The sequence below is a fragment of the Chelonia mydas genome, chromosome 23 (genome assembly GCF_015237465.2).
Source record: "Chelonia mydas isolate rCheMyd1 chromosome 23, rCheMyd1.pri.v2, whole genome shotgun sequence".
Lineage (NCBI taxonomy): Eukaryota > Metazoa > Chordata > Testudines > Cheloniidae > Chelonia > Chelonia mydas.
Genome location: NC_051263.2, coordinates 8,766,821 through 8,785,529, shown reverse-complemented (window position 1 = coordinate 8,785,529; position 18,709 = coordinate 8,766,821). Strand labels below are relative to the sequence as shown.

General features: G+C 44.9%; 1 protein-coding gene across 4 annotated transcripts in view; it reads left to right on the top strand.

The window, feature by feature from the left end:
- Positions 1-18,709, top strand: part of PPP1R37 (protein phosphatase 1 regulatory subunit 37) — a 161,636-nt gene that overhangs the window by 64,264 nt on the left and 78,663 nt on the right. For all 4 annotated transcript variants that reach the window (XM_037884721.2, XM_037884720.2, XM_037884719.2 and 1 more), the window contains exon 4: positions 5,823-5,923. In XM_037884721.2, the coding sequence (XP_037740649.1) occupies positions 5,823-5,923 (101 nt within the window). The remainder of the gene's footprint in view (positions 1-5,822; positions 5,924-18,709) is intronic.

Here is an 18,709-nt window from a genome sequence, read left to right as displayed (position 1 = left end):
TAATGATGGCACTCGGGGCGCAATACTTTTCACAACCATGAGTTAAGTAGCTAGTTCGATCTAATTTTTAAGTGTAGACCAAGCCTTGGAATGTTCTCTGATCTTGATACAAAGACTCCAAAGTTATGGAGAAGAGGGAGATACATGAAAAATAGGGGAGGCTGAGGCATTGCTTAAGAAAAAACCTGGCCAAATAAGCATGTTTAACAGCTTCCATCGAGGACAGTTGTATGAATGAGCCTAGGCTCCTGCTTAAGGGGCTTTCTGAATGAGCCTAGGCTCCTGCTTAAGGGGCTTTCTGCAACGTGTAGTATTACTCAACGGTTGCACTCTTCGTCACTTCCGTAGGCCAAACTAATTGCCCCCCCGGGCTTCTTGCATTCCTTCATTCCCCTCACAAGTTCCCTATGTTCCACCTTCCCATCCCCCTCTATTTCAGGGACTCCCTGCAACCCCCTTCCCCAGTTAACCTTTTTATTAATGGTGTCAAGTATCAGAGGGGTAGCTGTTAGTCTGTATCCACAAAAACAACGAGGAGTCTGGTGGCACCTTAAAGATTAACAGATTTATTTGGGCATAAACTTTCGTGGTTAAAAAAAAACACTTTTTCAGATGCATGGAGTGAAAATTACAGATGCAGGCATAAATATACTGATACATGAAGAGAAGGGAGTTACCTTACAAGTGGAGAACCAGTGCTGACAGGGCCAATTCAGTCAGGGTGCATGGCCCCACAGTATGCCAACATTTTTTGGCTGACTTAGAACAACACTTCCTCAGCTGTCGTCCCCTAGTGCCCCTCCTCTGCTTGTGCTACATTGATGACATCTTATCATATGGACCCACGGGAGGAGGCCCTTGAAGAATTCCACCTGGATTTCAACAATTTCCATACCACCATCAACCTCAGCCTGGGACCAGTCCAGACAAGAGAGCCACTTCCTGGACACTACAGTGCAAATAAGTTCTAGTCACATAAACACAAACCCCGTTGCCTACTCTGTCCCCATATCTACTCTAGCGACACCATCAGAGGGCCCAACCACCTGAGCCACACCATCAGGGGCTCATTCACTTGCTCATTTGCTAATGTGATATGTGCCAGCAATGCCCCTCTGCCACATACGTTGGCCAAACCGGACAGTCTCTACGTAAAAGAATAAATGGACACAAATCAGACATCAGAAATGGTAATATACAAAAGCCAGAAGGAGAACACTTCAATCTCCCTGGATATTCAATAACACATTTAAAAGTAGCCATCCTTCAACAAAAAAGAACTTCAGAAACAGACTTCAAAAAGAAACTGCAGAGCTACAATTCATTTGCAAATTTAACACCACTAATTTGGGCTTGAATAGGGACTGGGACTGGCTTGCTCTCTACAAAAGCAATTTTCCCTCGCTTGGTATTGACACCTCATCAGTTATTGGGAGTGGACCACATCCACCCTGGTTGAATTGGCCCTGTCAGCATTGGTTCTCCACTTGTAAGGTAACTCCCTTCTCTTCATGTATTAGTATATTTATGCCTGCATCTGTAAATTTCACTCCAAGCATCTGAAGTAGTGGGTTTCTTACCCACAAAAACTTATGCCCAAATAAATCTGTTAGTCTTTAAGGTGCTACTGGACTCCTCGTTATTTTTATTAATGACCTGGAAGTCTGGCCTCCTGTAACACAGGCCATAGAATTTCCCCAAAATAATTCCTAGTGTGTGTCTTTTAGAAAAAATCCAATCTTGTTTTGAAAATTGCCAGTAATGGAGAATCCATCACAATGTTTAGTAAATAGTTTCAGTGGTTTAATTACTTTCACTGTTAAAAAACAAAACAAAAAACTTATGTCTTATCTCTAGTCTGAATTTGTCTAGCTTTAACTTCCAACCATTGCATCTTATTTTACCTTTGTCTGCTAGATTGAAGAGTCCGTTATCAAATATTTTTCCCCTTTCAGGTACTTACAGGCTGTGATCAAGTCACGCCCTAGCCTTTTCTTTGTTAAACTAAATAGATTCAGCTCCTTGAGTCTATCACTGTAAGGCAGGTTGTCCAATCCTTTAATCATTCTCATGTCTATTCTCTGAACCCTCTCCAATTTATCAACATTTTACTGGAATTGTGGACACTGTATTCCAGCAGTGATCACACTTGTGCCAAATCAAGACATTCTATTACATCTCAACCCCTACTCGATATTCTCCTATCCCAGGATCCCATTAGCCTTTTTGACCCCAGCATCGCACTTGGAGCTGATTATCTGGGGAAGCAGTGACTCTGAAAAAGTTTAGGGAGTTGTGGTGGATAGAGTCCCCCCCTCCTGTAAGAATGAGCTGCATTCTTTGTTCCTGCATATATAGCTTTACTTTTGGCCGTATTAAAATGTTTGTGTGTTTGTGCCCATTTTACTAAGCGATAAAGATTGCTCTGTATCAGTGACCTGGAATGTTCCCTCTAATTTTTCCTATCCATGTGCGGAATTAATTTTATGTGCACCAATATGGAGATGTGTGGCTGGGATGGGACCACGGGGTTCAGAGTGTGGGAGGGGGCTAGCGGTGAGGGCTCTGGATGGGGGTGCAGGCTCTGGGATGGGGCCCAGGATGAAGGGTTTGGTCTGTCCTGGGGCTGTAGGGCAGACTCAGTGGAGTCTGACACCCCCTCCCCCCCCCCAGCCCTCTCTATCTGCAGCAGCACCTGGGCCACAGGGGAGAGGCTTCTCACCCTGCATACCCCAAGCTCCCCCATCATCCCTCACCTCACTGCCCCGACCTACCTCTATTCCCCACCTTACCATACTGCCATCTTCCAGGCCCACCTTTGGCCACACCCCTGAGTGAAGTGTGCATACCTGTGCAGCTGTGCTAATTAAGTGCGTGGCCCTTAGCAGCTTCCTGCAAGGCTACGCAGGTGCACACCTTAGAGCAAAGGTAGGCAAACTACGGCCTGCGGGACCATCCTGCCCGGCCCTTGAGCTCCCGGCTGGGGAGGCTAGCCCCCGGCCCCTCCCCCGCAGCTATGTGGCCGCGTGGGCAGCGCTCTGGGAGGTGGAGCTGCGCGCTCCTGCAGGGCAGCGCGGCAGCGTGTCTGGCTCCGGCCAAGCGGCGCGGCTGCCAGACATGCTGCTCTGAGTGGCATGGTAAGGGGCCGGAGTGGAGGGTTGCTGTTTGTGCCGCTACACCAGAGCCAGAGGGGTTGGATAAGGGGCAGAGTATCCCGGGGGGCAGTTAGGGGACAGGGGGTGGAGGTTCGGGGGGGGGGGGGGGGGTTGGATAAGCATGGGAGTCCCGGGGGGCCTGTCGGCATGGCTGTGATGGGGGTCGGGGTAGTCAGGGGACAGGGAGCAGGGGGGTTGGATAGGGGGTGGGGTCAGGGTTGGGGGGGTCTCGGGAGGGGACGGTCGGGACAAGGACCGGGGGCGTTGGATGGGTCAGGGGTTCTGGGGGGGGCAGTCAAGGGGCAGGAAGTGGGAGGGGTCGGATGGGGGCGGGGGCCAGGCTGTTTGGGGAGGCACAGCCTTCCCTACCCAGCCCTCCATACAGTTTTGCAACTGGATGTGGCCCTCGGGCAAAAAGTTTGCCCACCCCTACCTTAGAGGGAACTTAGGTGACCAGCCCTCTTCATTATTTACCACTCCATCAGTCTTTGTATCATCTGCAAACTTTCAGAATTATTTTTTTTTCCAGGTCACTGATAAAAATATTAAATATCATAGAGCCAAGACCCCCGTGGGACTCCACTAGAAACACTACAACCTACGTTAATTAGAGCAGAAAGCTGGGTGCTCAGCAATTTTGAAAACCAGGCCATTTATTGCTGAGCTTAAATATGGATTTTGGAGCCTGGCTTCAGGCTCCTAGTTTTGAAAATCTTGGCCATATTTTTTAAATGTAATGGATTTTCTGATACCTTTTATGCTTATTCAGATTACGTGAATTACAATGTTAACAGTTTTAGTTTTTCAAAACTGTGTGCTGGAGTTATTAGATACAAAATTAAAAATACGACTAGAAGAAGGTTGCATACAACTGAGAGGTACTGCATGTTGCATTTGTATAGTTGATTCAGTTAAAAAGCAAACTGAAATAAAATGTCAAGCTCTAGTTCCCTACCTACTGATTAAGATTACCTGTGAATCTAAAGAATTATAAACGTTAGAGGTGGCAAAGATTCCATCTTTCCATTTTTGATTCCATCTCTGTCAGTGAAAGACTTGCTCTGTGAGATTATTTTCTAATGTTGAATCAATCTTTTTAGAACATCCTAATGTGGCTTCTGTCACTCGATCTACTATTCTTTAGCTGAATACATGGGGCCATGCAAATCTGCTGATATCTACTTTATATCACAGACCATGTTTGCAGATCGGAAACAGATACACATTTTGTATCTGTGCAGGGCTCTCTGAATATATCTCCTTGGGTGTCATTAATATATAAGGCTATGATTTTGTTAGGGATATTTTTAGTAAAAGTCAGGGACAGGTCACGGGTAATAAACAAAAATTCAAAGCCCATGACCTGTCCCTGACTTATACTAAAAAATATCCCTGACAAAATGGGGAGGGAGGAGGGTCCAGCATCCTGCCCCCTGCCTGCAGTGGTTGGGAGCTGTGGGGACCCTGTTGCCCACTGGCTGGTCAGCTGTGGGGGCGGAGGGGAGAGAGGGTTCCCCGGCAGTGGCTGGGCAGCTCTGGGAGGGTCCCCTCGCTGCCCACAGAGGGTGGTCAGCTACAGAGCCCCCCCCCAGTGTCACGGAGGTCTCTGGAAGTCATGGATTCCATGACTTCAGTGATCTCCGTGACATAATTGTAGCCTTACTAATATACAATCTACATTTTCCATTCTTAATTTTATTACATTACAGTGATAGGCCTCCAGAAGCACTGCCCTTTCTTGCTGTTTACACTTTCCCAATATTTATACAGTCTGGAGCTCAAAATTGCCAGTTGACCTGTCTAGCATACACAGCCTTCTTTGCTGCCACTTCCTCTTACCAGTCAGTATTAGAGTTAAAAATCAAGCTCTTGCATCAGAAAATTATTCCTGCTTTTTTAATAACATTTGTTTAAACTAACTGAAGACATTTGAGATGACCTAAGCTGCTCGTTGGCTTTCAGCCATTCCGGTTGTCGCAGGAATCTCTAATGCTTGTACAAATATTTCTAAATAATTCTGAATACTACAAGTGAAACCTCTGAAAGTAGAAAATGTGTAAGGAACATTTGGACAATATGATTACAAAATAGTGAAATGAAAAGGCCAAGACTGGAGGCATGTTAATCATGTATGTATTTTAGGGGCTGGTTCATTATCTGTTTCAATTTATTTCCGCATATCTGTTCAGGTGAGGAATTCAAACGTGGAAAATATTTATTAAAGTCCAGGGCATTGGAGGGCTAGGTTGAGTCCCCTAGCTTCTTGGGCAGTCTTAGTTTTACACGCCCTGCTGGGTTAGGTCTGGAGCTTGTGGAAGAAGCAGATGCTGATTCTGAATTCATAGTATCATAAAGATTAGCAGTGGAAAAAATCCTAATGGGTTATCTAGTCCATCTGCTTGGAAACCAGTCCAAGATAATTTTTTTGTGTGGGGGGATTTAAATGTTTAACTTTGCAAATAATAAATGTTGTCTGCAAGAGCAGGAAGTAGCTTACCCCAACTGAAGGAAAAACAAGATCCATCTCTCCTTGCATTGCCTTGTTTTCTGTCCCAATGCCTAGGGTTCTAGAACTCACAGAAATGTATTTCTCTTAATATGGTGCATATTTATGTACAAAACACTTAACACTGCGTCTTCTGAGTTCACTCTGTTCTTTTCCCCCAGGAGAAAAACTTGACTATAAGGCCTGTGAGGCACTGGAAGAGATTTTCAAAAGGGTCCAGTTCAAAATGGTTGATTTGGAGCAAACAAACCTGGACGAAGATGTAAGTTTCATTTAATGCTATGTAATTTACCTTGACTTTTTTTGTTTCAAGATTAACAAAAATTCTGTAATTTTCTCTGCATGGTACGGTTTTGTGTTCTGTTCTGAGCTTTCTCTTCATGCACTGAGGTTAGTGAGCAGTTAAAGGGATGTCCTCCAAAATCTGACCTATACTTGCCATTGCTGTTACCCTCTCCATTCATAAGGACACTTTATTTTATGTCTTCGTTTGCATTTTTGCTATTTCAGAAAGTAATAAATAGAATGAATCCTCGATATCCAGGTTCCAAATTGCCATAATTCAAATGGACCTGGAAGTCTCTTAAATAAACTTGTTTAAAAATCCATCTGAGGATTAACCTTTCTCATGTTTTATGTAATGTTAACTGGAATGTTTTTTCCCTGCCGGACCTGGGTTCAGGCTTTATATTCTGAACTTCCTATGCTACGCTAACCTGCGCAGTGTATTCTTTATGTTGTGTAGGTGTGTTGTAGCAATGCCATTGGCTCTAAAGTAACCCCAAAGGCCTGAAAACAGGTCCCAACAGGTAAGTGAAGAAGGAACTGCCATTTTAAACAGTTTTGGTGCAGTGAACCCAGTGTGCTACAGTAACGGCTTGGTATCTAAAACTGTGTTTATTTTAAGTAACTTATTTCACCATTAGCCCATTTCCTTAACTCTGTTAAATAATAAAGAATGAAAATTGTAAGCACCAGATGCCTGCTCGTTATCCATCTGCTTCTGGGTCCCCTCCTGTCCCTGAGTGCTCTCTCTAGTTACCTTTTCTTCTTCCTCTATGTAGCTGGTTCCCAAATGTCCTGCCTCACATCAGGTGAGAGACAGATGAAATCTCCACCCTCTCAAACTCATTACCTCCAGAGGTAGAACTGTTTATCTTCCTTCTCTACCTCTCAATCCTTCTCTTCTTTTTTCTGTTACCATTAGTGTACAGTCTCCCAAATTCTCCCCTCCCCCCATTGCTAAACTTTTGTCAATGCCTTGGTTGTTTCTTCCTGATCGCTGCACTCTTCCCTCTGACCTCAGCTCCCTGCTGCCCATTTTCCCCCTCTAGTGGTGGTGTTTTGGATAAACTGAAGTCCTGTTCTGCTGCTATTCTAGACAGATCACTGGCTTCATCTTACCCCCATCAAATTCAAGCTCCTTCTTATTCCCTTTACCTCTGTCTGTATCTCTGCTATTATTTCCTCCTAGTCCCACACTGATAGGTAATCCCTGCATGCCCACCTGACCCTGACTTCTGATCCCATGACCTGTTTTTAGGGCTGTCAGGCGATTTAAAAAAAATTGTGATTAATTGCAAGCCATTAATCGCAAGCGATTAAAAAAAGTTAATTGCAAGTGATTAAAAAATAATAGAATACCATTTATTTAAATATTTGTGGATGTTTTCTACATTTTCATATATATTGATTTCAATTACAACACAGAATACAAAGTGTACAGTGCTCACTTTATATTTATTTTTGATTACAAATATTTGCACTGTAAAAAACAAAAGAAATATACTATTTCGATTCACGTAATACAAGTACTGTAGTGCAGTTTCTTTATTGTGAAAGTTGAACTTAAAAATGTAGAATTTATGTACAAAAAAAAACTGCATTAAAAAATAAAACAATGTATAACTTTAGAGCCTACAAGTCCACTCGGTCCTACTTTAGCCAATCGCTCAGACAAACCAGTTTGATTTCATTTGCAGGAGATAATGCTGCCCGCTTTTTGTTTACCACATCACCTGAAAGTGAGAAGAGATGTTCGCATGGCACTGTTGTAACTGGCGTCGCAAGATAGTTACGTGCCAGATGCACTAAAGATTCATATGTCCCTTCATGCTTCAGCCACCATTCCAGAGGATGTGTGTCCATGCTGATGACGGGTTCTGCTCGATAACGATTCAAAGCAGAGCGGACTGGTGCATGTTCATTTTCATCATCTGAGTCAGATGCCACCAGCGGAAGGTTGATTGTCTTTTTTGGTGGTTCGGGTTCTGTAGTTTCCACGTTGGAGTGTTGCTTTTTTAAGACTTCTGAAAGCATGCTCCACAACTCGTCCCTCTCAGATTTTTGGAAGGCACTTCAGATTCTTAAACCTTGGGTTGAGTGCTGTAGCTATTTTTTTGAAATCTCACATTGGTACCTTCTTTGCGTTTTGTCAAATTTTCAGTGCCAGTGTTTGTAAATCAAACATGTCCTGAGTCATCGTCTGAGACTGCTCTAGCATTAAATATATGGCAGAATGCTGGTAAAACACAACAGGACATATACAATTCTCCCCAAAGAGTTCAGTCACAAATTTAATTAACGCACTATTTTTTTGACTAACATCATCCGCATGGAAGTATGTCCTCCGGAATGGTGGCTAAAGCATGAAGGGGCATACGAATGTTTAGCATATCTGGCACGTAAATACCTTGCAATGCCAGCTACAAAAGTGCCATACAAATGCCTGTTCTCACTTTCAGGTGACATTGTAAATAAGAAGCAGGCAGCAGTATCTCCTATAAATGCAAACAAACTTGTTTTCTTAACAATTGGCTGAACAAGAAGTAAGACTGAGTGGACTTTCAGCTCTAAAGTTTTACATTGTTTTGTTTTTTGAGTGCAATTATGTAACACATAAAATCTACATTTGTAAGTTACACTTTCACAATAGAGATTGCACTACAGTACTTGGATGAGTGAATTGAAAAATACTAATTTGTTTATCAATTTTACAGTGCAAATATTTGTAATAAAAACTAATATAAAGTGAGTACTGTACACTTTACATTCTGTGTTGTAATCAATATATTTGAAAATATAGAAAAACATCCAAAATATTTAATACATTTCAATTGGTATTCTATTTAACAGTGTGATTAATCACGATTAATTTTTTAAATCACAGTTGATTGCGTCAGTTAACTGCGATTAATCGACAGCCCTACTTGTTTTGGTATGTTTTCTTTCTGCTGGATTGGAAGCTCTTGAGGGCGGAGTCTGGCACTATGTGTTGTACGGTTCCTTGAACATTAGGAGCTATTCAGAAATGCTTAGCAATAATAATAATAAATTAATACTCGACTTCCTAATCACATTTGACGAGAGATGAGGTAAAAACGGTAAAGTTAAACGGTAAAGAACTGTGAAGGTCTAGGCCTACAATTCATTATCCCAAAGAACTGTCCTTTTAAGGGAATAATTAAAAAGTGTTGCATGGCTTCAAAGCTATTGTGGGTACCTTTGGTGAAAAGGTAATTCTGGATGTCCTTGCTGCATATATGGCTTTTCTTGTAAATCAGGTTTTCGCTCCTGCCAGTTATGTTGCAGCCAGAACAGCTGCAGAAAAGAGAGCACGGTTGCCTATCCTCAGCAACATTTGCATAGTTAAGGGAAGGGCTGGTATTTTGAGATTCTCAGATTTAAGATTATTATAGTACTTTCCACACTTGCGGCACTTAAATATTTATTTTTTTTAAAAAAAGGTAACCTCCAAGGAGTCAGACTTTTCTTACAATCTATGAAAATACCACATAATTTTAAGGCCAGAGGGACCACTGATGACTTGTATAACACAGGTCACAGAACTTCCCTTAATGAATTCGTTTGAACTGAAGCAGATCTCTTAGAAAATGTATCCAATTTTTACTTAAAAATTTCCAGTGACGGAGAATCCACCACAATCCTTGGTAAACTGGTCAGTGGTTTGTTGTCCTCACAATTAAAAACTTGTGCCGGATTTCCAGCCTGAATTTGTCTTGCTTTAATTTCCAGGCATTGGATCTTGTTATAACTTTGTCTTCTATATTTAAGATCCCATTATCAAATTTTTGTTACCTTTGTAGGTACTTGTAAACTTTGATCAAGTCACATTTCTGCAGGAGTTCTCTATTCCATTTGGTTGGCTATGTTGCAAGCAGATGTCATAATAAGACTAAAGGAGGATCATGAACAATATTTATTAGCTTATTAAGTAGCTGTTGCTGCATCTGCTACTGCATTGTTTTCCAGAAATCCCACTGGTCCTTTCCAGCTGTGATTATTTGATTTTATATAATATATATATATATATAAACTTTGGCTAAATATCATGACTGTTTTCTGACAGTTAGAACTGGTAGCCTTGTTGCATGTGACATTTAAAACTAGACTGGATAAAGAGAAGTCCTGTAGGGAATAATCCTGCCCCAATTCTGGGCATGAACTAGATGGGACCAGTAGTTGGCTGACCCTCAGTTTGGGCAATCTTACTGTTCCTGGCAGGAGTTCAGCTCACTCCCAGGGTCTTTTCAGAGTCCAGTGTACAGTCCCCTTGCCTCCTAGCTTCTGGCAGCGCCTCCCAGGACCGACTGCAGGTCTCTATCTGGAAGCAGCCCTCCAGAGCCTTTGCTCATACTGAGCTGCTTGTGTCAATCTCCCCCAAACAGGGGAGATTGAAGGAAAAGGTTAGTGACTGGAGTCCCAGGGGAGGCAATTGAGTTTACTCAATTAGGGTGAACTGCAAAGAATAGGGCAGACACTCCCCAAAGCTGATGGATGTTCCAATACAGTAACTCCTCGCTTAACGTTGTAGTTATGTTCCTGAAAAATGCTACTTTAACCATGTTAAGCTAATCCAGTTTCCCCATAAGAATGAATGTAAATAGTTGGGGGGTTAGGCTCCAGGGAAATTTTTTTCGCCAGACAAAAGACATTATACATATATACACAGTATAGGCTTTAAACAAACAATTTACTGCTGTACACAGCAATGATGATTGTGAAGCTTGATTGAGGTCTTGGCGTCGGAGGGTGGGATGTTTTTCAGGGAATGCTTTGCTGCTGAATGATGATCTAGCACTCGGCTGAGCCCTCAAGGGTTAACAGGTTGTTCCTGTAGCCTCCACTCTACAAGGCGGCACGAATGGAGGGAGGAGACAAATGACAGTGGCTGCAAACATTCCCTGCGGAAGCTGAATGTGTTGATGAACCCACGCTATCCCACTAGAACGCACCACTCCCTCCACTTTCCAAAGTGTGAATGTGAGAGAGAGAGCGCCATGCGCCTTGCCCCCTTAACTACGCTGATCCCACTCCAAGTACACTGCCTTCTTAAGTATCAGTAAGTTGAGACAGCAACTGCTGCCAGCAAGCTCCCTCCGTTCTGAGCCCTGTCTCCTGTCATGTTCCTCCCTGCTCTGTGGAGGTGGGGTACAGGAGCAGGGAGTGGGGAACACCCTGACAGCACCCCTCTTCTTCTCCTCCTCCTCCTCCTCCTCCTCCCTTCCTCCCCCCCCCCCCCCCCCAATCCCCTGCACAGCAAGCAGGAGGCTCCCAGGAGCAGCTCCAAGTCAGAGAGCAGGAGCAGCACACGACAGTGGGAGGAAGGTCACCTGAGCTGCCCGGCAATTAATAACCTGCTGGGTGGCAGCTGCACAGGGAACTGAGGGGGGCTGCCGGCCTACCCTGGTTCCAAGGCCACCGCCGTGTCGTCCCCCCCCCCCCCCCCCGCCACCCAGCTCGCTCCATTGGGCTTCTCTTTCTGCAAGCAGTGGACAAAGCAGGCGGCTGCCAAACAACGTTATAAGGGAGCATTGCGCAACTTTAAACGAGCATGTGCTCTAATAGATCAGCAACGAAACAACGTTAACTGGGATGAAATTAAGTGAGGAGTTACTGTACTTAAATTTACAAAGCCAGCACAAAACAGCTTCTATAATATCTCACTGGTTAGCCTGAAACCAACAACCCAGTTCCCTTAAAGTAACCCAGCCTCAGGCCTCCACCTAGACACCCAAGTCAAATATGATGAGGATTACTGAAAATCTTCATCATATAAAAAAGTTCTACCAATCCCAAAGGATCACACATTACCTCCCAGGTTAATGAATATTCCAGATCTTACCCAAATACACGCTTACAGCCAATTCTTATTAACTAAACTAAAATTTATTAAAAAAGAAAAGCAAGAGAATTGGTTAAAAGATCAGTTTACATACAGACATGAGTTCAATTCTTGAGTTTCAGATTCATAGCAGAGATGCTGAGCTTTGTAGTTGCAAAGAGTTCTTTCAGAAATAGTTCATAGGTTATAGTCCAATGTTTATATTCAGGGTGGTCCAGTCAGAACTGGGATCTCAGTCCTTATGGTTTAGGCTTCCCCTCAAGCCGATCTAAGATGACAGGATCAGGAACCAAGGGTCTTTTATAGCAGCCACTTGACCATACAGTCCTGGGTGAACAATAGGCTTTTGATGGAACCTTCTGTTTCCTAAATCTCACTGGTCATTAACTATATGGATTAACATAAGATAAACTGCTTAATGGATAAATTATCACAAACTTTAAAGAGACACATAGACAATGACATTATTGTACTCAAAATTCATCTAAATGTTAATATTCACTTTTGATCTCTGAATCAACAGCTATAGTGACAGACAAGAACTGTCTGTTTACATGGTTAACATTTGTGAGTACACACATGCAATTAGTATCACTTCTAACAATATAGTTTTGCATTTCAAAGTTCTAGCCTATTTACCAGGGAATGGCCCTAATTACCATTTCTAACAAGTTTCAGAGTAGCAGCTGTTAGTCTGTATCCACAAAAAGAGAAGGAGTACTTGTGGCACCTTAGAGACTAACAAATTTATTTGAGCATAAGCTTTCGTGAGCTACAGTCTTTACAGGTTGAATCTGGGTCAATTAGCCTGCAGGATGGTTAACTTTTTCTGGCCATGTTATACCTTTTGTATAAGATCCGTTGCATTTATTGAACAGTGGTAGCCATAATGATTTGCATGGTTATATTTTAATTAGACAATGTCACAGTTAGAAACTGCCCCAAGCTGAGCTGTCCTTGCTACCAGAGCTCACTAGCTGTCCCTGGCAACCTCCCTGCTTCTGGGAGAATTTTGTTTTTCTGTGGCCAGGCTTTTTTAAACTCCAATTCTCCCGGTGGTGCATATTCTGCAGGTGTGCCTGATTTGGCACTACCTGAGTGCAAAATACTTCTTAGCCTTGCCACCAGTGGGATGGAGGTGTGTTCAATCACATACCTCCCTTCCAAAATCAGAAGGATTTCTTGCTTGAGCATGTCCCTGGGGAAGAAAAAAATCCACATTGTATGCTCTTTCTCTGCTTGGTACTGCACCCAGAAGCTGTAGAGCTGGAGGGCTAGATACCAGTGTGTAATCTGGGGATTTGAGTCCTTCATGGGGTTTACCCTATAAAAGTGCACATGGTTTATGACTAGGGAAAGGGGACTACCTAGCACATTATACCTCAGGGAGCCAGTTTGGTGGCGAAAGGTTTCTTCTCAAGGCATGTTTACACTAGAAACTTAAGTCGACCTATGTTAAGTTGACTTACAAACGCAACAGCAATTATTGCGGTGGTTCATGTACACACTGCCCTCTTTTGTAAGAGGTGCGCATCCGCATGCGGGAGCACTTCCACCAACTGAAGCGGCGCTCCCCCCCCCCCCCCCCCCCCCGGCTCTCTATTCCCCACCACCAGGAGTCCAGCTTGCCCCCCCCCCCCCACACATTCTTGGCTCCCCACTCCTTCCCCCCCCCCCCCCCCACATTCTTGGCTCCCCACTCATTGCCACTGGGAGCCCATCTGTCCCTCCCATACTCCCGTCGGCGAGCTCTGTGCCCAGAGTCTGGGCAGCTCCCGTGTTCCCTACTGGTGTATGCCAGATTAGAAGAGCTGAATGGGAAGTTAGCTATGATAGGTTGTACAGCCACCAGGTCTGATGGAATAATCTAGATTTTTGGAAGGGTTGCTGGCTTGGCAGGTTCCCAGTATTTTGAGTAATTCTGGGGTGCTGCTCATTGCTTTTCTGGAAAGAACTGCTGGTGACTTAACTGCTGGATGAAATTGTTAAAGATATTGTGGGTGTGACATTCAGTACCTTGGGGGAGCACCCTGTAGCCCCCATATTCCTCATTTACATATAATTGTGATCTTGCATATAAAGCATTCCATGTAAGGATCATAGGAAAGGTTATGATCCGCTGAAATCCACTGTTCATATGCATTAATGATATACGTATTTAAATGGAAGTTTTGAGAATTGTTGTATGATTGTCACTAAAATATGCTGTGGGTTTGGGAAGTGCCCAGGTACTAGCTCTCCGGAGATCATGACAAGGGAGGTAACCAGTGACCAAGTGAATGCTGAATAGACCTCATCAGCCATTGTCCAGCAAGGGAGCTACAATGCAATGACTCTGTACAAGGTCACACGAGGGAAATTGCCCACCAGCCATGCCTGGACTTACGTTCTCAAAGCACATGGGACTAAGGGTATAAAACAGAACACAGTGGCCCCATGCTTGGCCTTTTCTCCTCCCCACACCTATGCTGCAAGCAACAAGGACTCTCAGAAGACTGAAGACTCCAACAGAGGAGACTGGCCCAGGTTTCAAGGGTGAAATCTGTGTATTATGAACTGCAGTATCCAGTGGGGTGAGAAAAACTGCTTAATCTAGATGTTGCCCAGGCTAATAGGGTTGAGAATTTAAGATGCGTGCTTACATTTTATTTTATTTTGTTAACTAACTCTGATGTTTTGCCTGTCACTTAAAATTTATCTTTTGTAGTCAATAAACTTGTTTTTACTGTTTATCTTTACCAGTTAGGTTGCCTGAAGTGTTTGGTAAACCTGCTCAGGTTTGCAAAGGCTGGTATAGATCCATTTTCCACTGATGAAGTGGGGAACCAATTAATAAACTTGCACTGCTTGTCTTGAGCAGTGCAAGACTGTATATTCCCGAGGTACAAGGGTGATAGCTGGGGGGATTTGGCTGGTGCCTTTTTCAGTGTGATTCATGAACGGCTCTGGGAGCATTCATGCAATCTAGCTGGGTGTGTGGCTCCACATGTGGCTCTAAGTGATCACAGCACCTGGAGGGGTTTGCTGCTTGTCACTCGCAAAGCATTGTGTGAGACAGCCCAGACTGGAGAGTTAAGGAGGAACATCGGTGCCACTGTCCCAGGCTGCACCCTGGGGATCCTGTCACAGTGGGGTTCTTCTTTGAGTGCTTGCTCATGTCCGTTCCAGTGTTGGTGTGCGCGTGCTGCGTGAGCCACCACTGGAAAGCTTTTCCCTCAGTGGTATCCATCAGGTTGGCTCTGGTGCCCCCTGGAGTTGCGCCTTTATAACGCCGGAAAACATAGTCCTGCCGACCCACCACCCGCTTAGTTCCTTAACTCTGACAGAGGAGTAGGAGGATGGATTTTGGAATGGACATGAGCAACACATCTCAAAGAACAACAGTTACTGAAGGTTAGTAACTGTTTTTCTTCTTTGAGTGCTTGCTCATGTCCATTCCAATGTAGGTGACTCCCAAGCAGATGTTGGAGGAGGGTTTGGAGTTCAATGGCAAGCAGACTGTAGCATGATTCTGCCAAATCCAGCATCGTCTCTGGCCTGCTGAGTGATGGCGTAGTGAGTCGCAAAGGTGTGGACCGAAGACCAGGTTGCTGCGATACAGATATTCTGGATGGGAACCTGTGCCAAAAAGCAGCTGAGGACGCTTGCTCCCTTTTGGATTGTGCCATCAGGGCCAGAGCAAGGACTTTTGCCAGGTTGTAGCACGTGCAGATACAAGAGATGATCCACAATTAAATCCTCTTGACTGCGACTGGGAGACCTTTCATCCTGTCTGCCCCTACCACAAAAATGTGAGTAGTCCTCCTAAACATTATAGTCCTTTCTACGTAGAAGGCAAGCGCACATCTGACATCGAGTGAGTGAAGCCTTTGCTCCTGGCTATTGGCATGCGGTTTCAGATAGAAAACCAGAAGGAATGTGTCCTGGTTACAATGGAATTGCGAAACCACCTTCGGGAGGAAGGCTGGGGGAGAGCGCAGCTGGACCTTGTCCTTGAAGAATACAGTGTGAGGAGGTTCTGAAGTCAGAGCCCTTATCTCAAAGTAATGGCCACCAGAAATGCCACCTTTCAAAGAACACGTTGACAAGGGCTTGAATGGGGAACCCATGAGCCTCAACAATATCAGGTTGAGATCCCAGAGTGGGATTGGTTGTCGTATTTGGGGATACGGTCTGTCCAGGCATTTGAGGAAATGAGCACAGATCAAGTTTGCAACGATGGACTGGCCATTTATCCATGGGTGAAATGCCAAAATTGCAGCCTCGTGGGCTCTAATTGATGACACCGATAGCATTTGCTGCTTCAGGTGTAGTAAGTAGTCCAGAATTAATGGCACTGATGACCATGTGGGTGAAACACCTTTCTGAGCTGACCTGACTGAGAACCTTTTACACTTTGCCAGGTATGTAGCTGTAGTGGATGGTTTCCTGCTCCCTGCAAGGACCTCTCGAACTGCCCTGGAGCATGCTAGCTCCAAGGGGTTCAGCTGTGGAACTTCCAGGCCGTGAGATGAAGGGACTCGAGGTTCAGATGTCATAGATGGACGTGATCCTGGGAGATCAGATTGGTGATTTCACCAAGAGGTCCAGAAGGGTGGTGAACCAGTGTTGACATGGCCAGACTGGGGCTATCAGGACCAGGCTCGTGCCTTTCTTTCTGACCTTGAGCAGGACCTTGTGTATGAGTGGAATGGGAGGGAACACATAAAAGAGATGGTCCTTCCAGGGGAGAAGAAACATATCTGTGAGCGAGCCTGGGCTGTGATTCAGGAAGAAGTGCAGACGCTTCCTGTTCTCTCATTCATTGAAAATCTGGGGAGCTCCCCACCTCTGGAAAATGTCCTTCCCGATTTCTGATTGAATGGACCACTTGTGATGGGAGAAAAAACCTGCTTAGGCAATCCGCTAACTCATTCTGTGCCCCTAGAAAAATAGGAGGCTTTGAGGTGGCTTGAGTGGGTTATGCAGAATTCCCACAGGCAAAGGGCTTCCTGGCATAGGTGAGAGAAGCGCACTCCATCCTGTACGTTCATATAGAACATCGCTGTCATGTTGTCTGTAAGTATCAATACGTATTTGCCTTCCAGGTGGGGCTGGAACGTTGGGCAAGCAAGGTGCACTGCTCTGAGTTCTCTCACGTTGATGTGTAGCGAGAGCTCTGCTTCAGACCAGAGGCTTTGGTCCTGAATACCCACAGATGAGCCCCCCAACTCAGTCCAGATGCGTCAATGACTAGAAATATCGCCAGATGTGGCCTCGAAGGGGACACCTGTACATACTGCCCTTGGGCCAACCATCAAAGGAGGGTGGTAACTACTGAATGGGGAAGTGTGACAGCCATGTCCAAACGATCCTGGCCCAGCCGGTACCCTGATGCTAGCTGGAGAAGGCTGAGTCATAATCTTGCATGCTGCACCACATAAGTGCATGAGGCCATGTGTCCTAGGAGTTTTAGGCAGGTTCTTGCCATGGTGGTTGGGTGGTGTCTGAGGCTTTCTATGATAATGCCTAGGGCCCGGAACTGGATCTCTGGAAGAAATGCTCTGGCCTGGACCAAGTTGAGGACCGCCCCTATAAATTCTGTTCTTTTGAACTGGTGATTTTCTGCATGTTTATCAACAGGCCTAACTCTTTGAAGGTTGACATTTACGTTTTCCTCCATCTTGGCTTGGACCAACCTTTGACCAGCCAGTCAACAGGGTAAGGGTAAACCTGAACCCTTTGCTTCCTCAAGAAGGCTGCGACAACTGCCACACGCTTTGTGGAAACCTGAGGGGCTGCTGACAGGCCAAACGGAAGTACGGTGACCTGGTAGTGCACTTGGTTCACCGTGAAACGGAGGAATTTTCTGTGGCCTTGGAAGATTGAAATTTGGAAGTAGGTGTCCTTCAAATTGAGAGTGGCATACTGGTCCCCTGAATCCAGAGATGCGATAATGGTGACCAAGGAGACCATGTGGTACTTCGGCTTCTTCATGAATATATTGAGGTTTCACAGGTCCAGGTGGGGTCTGAGACTGCTATTGGCCTTTGGGATTAGGAAATACCAGGAGTAAAACCCCCTGTCCCTTAGCTCCAGAGGAGGGTTGGAAGGAGGGGAAGAACTGAACTGCAGGGTGTATCCCAGTTCTATTGTGCGTAACACCCACCAGTCTGAGGTGATGTGGGACTACGCCCAATAGCAGTGGGATAGCCGGTTCATAAAAATTGGTGAGAGTGGATCCAGACACTGTCCTGGTATGCTATCCTCGGGTGTACCCTCAAAAGGCCTGCTTAGACCCTGCCTCCTACTGTAATCCTGTCTTGACTGAGGCTGGTAGAAACGGGGCAATGGCTGGGGCTTAAAGTGCTTTCTTGGCGATGCCGGCCTGTGTAGTTTGAGGAACTTTAGAGTGACTCTCGAATCGTTCACGCTGTGTAGTTTAGAGTCCATTTGCTCTGAAAAGAGAGACAAGCCCTCAAAAGGAAGGTCCTGAATAGTCCGCTGCACTTCATATGGGAGGCCTGAGGCCTACAGCCATGAGCTCCTCCTCGTGACCACAGCCAAGGCTACGGTTCATGCAGCAGAGTCCACCACATCTAATGCTACTTGAAGGGACACTTTTGCCACTGCTCTGCCCTCCTCGACTGGAGCCAAGAACTCATTCCAAGCTTCTGTGGCAGTAACTCCTTGAACTTAGTCATTACACCCTAGAAGTGCAAGTGGAGTGGACATGAGCAACACATTTCAAAGAACAACAGTTACAAAAGGTTAGTAACCATTTTTTCTCTCTCCAGGTCTCCTATGTATTAGCAAGCTGCTAGCTTCATGGGTTGTTTATGTGCAGGTCACTTACTGGAAATGAGAAGCTGATGTCTGTGACTATTTCCCAGAGAATGCTGCTGAATGCTGACACAAAATTGT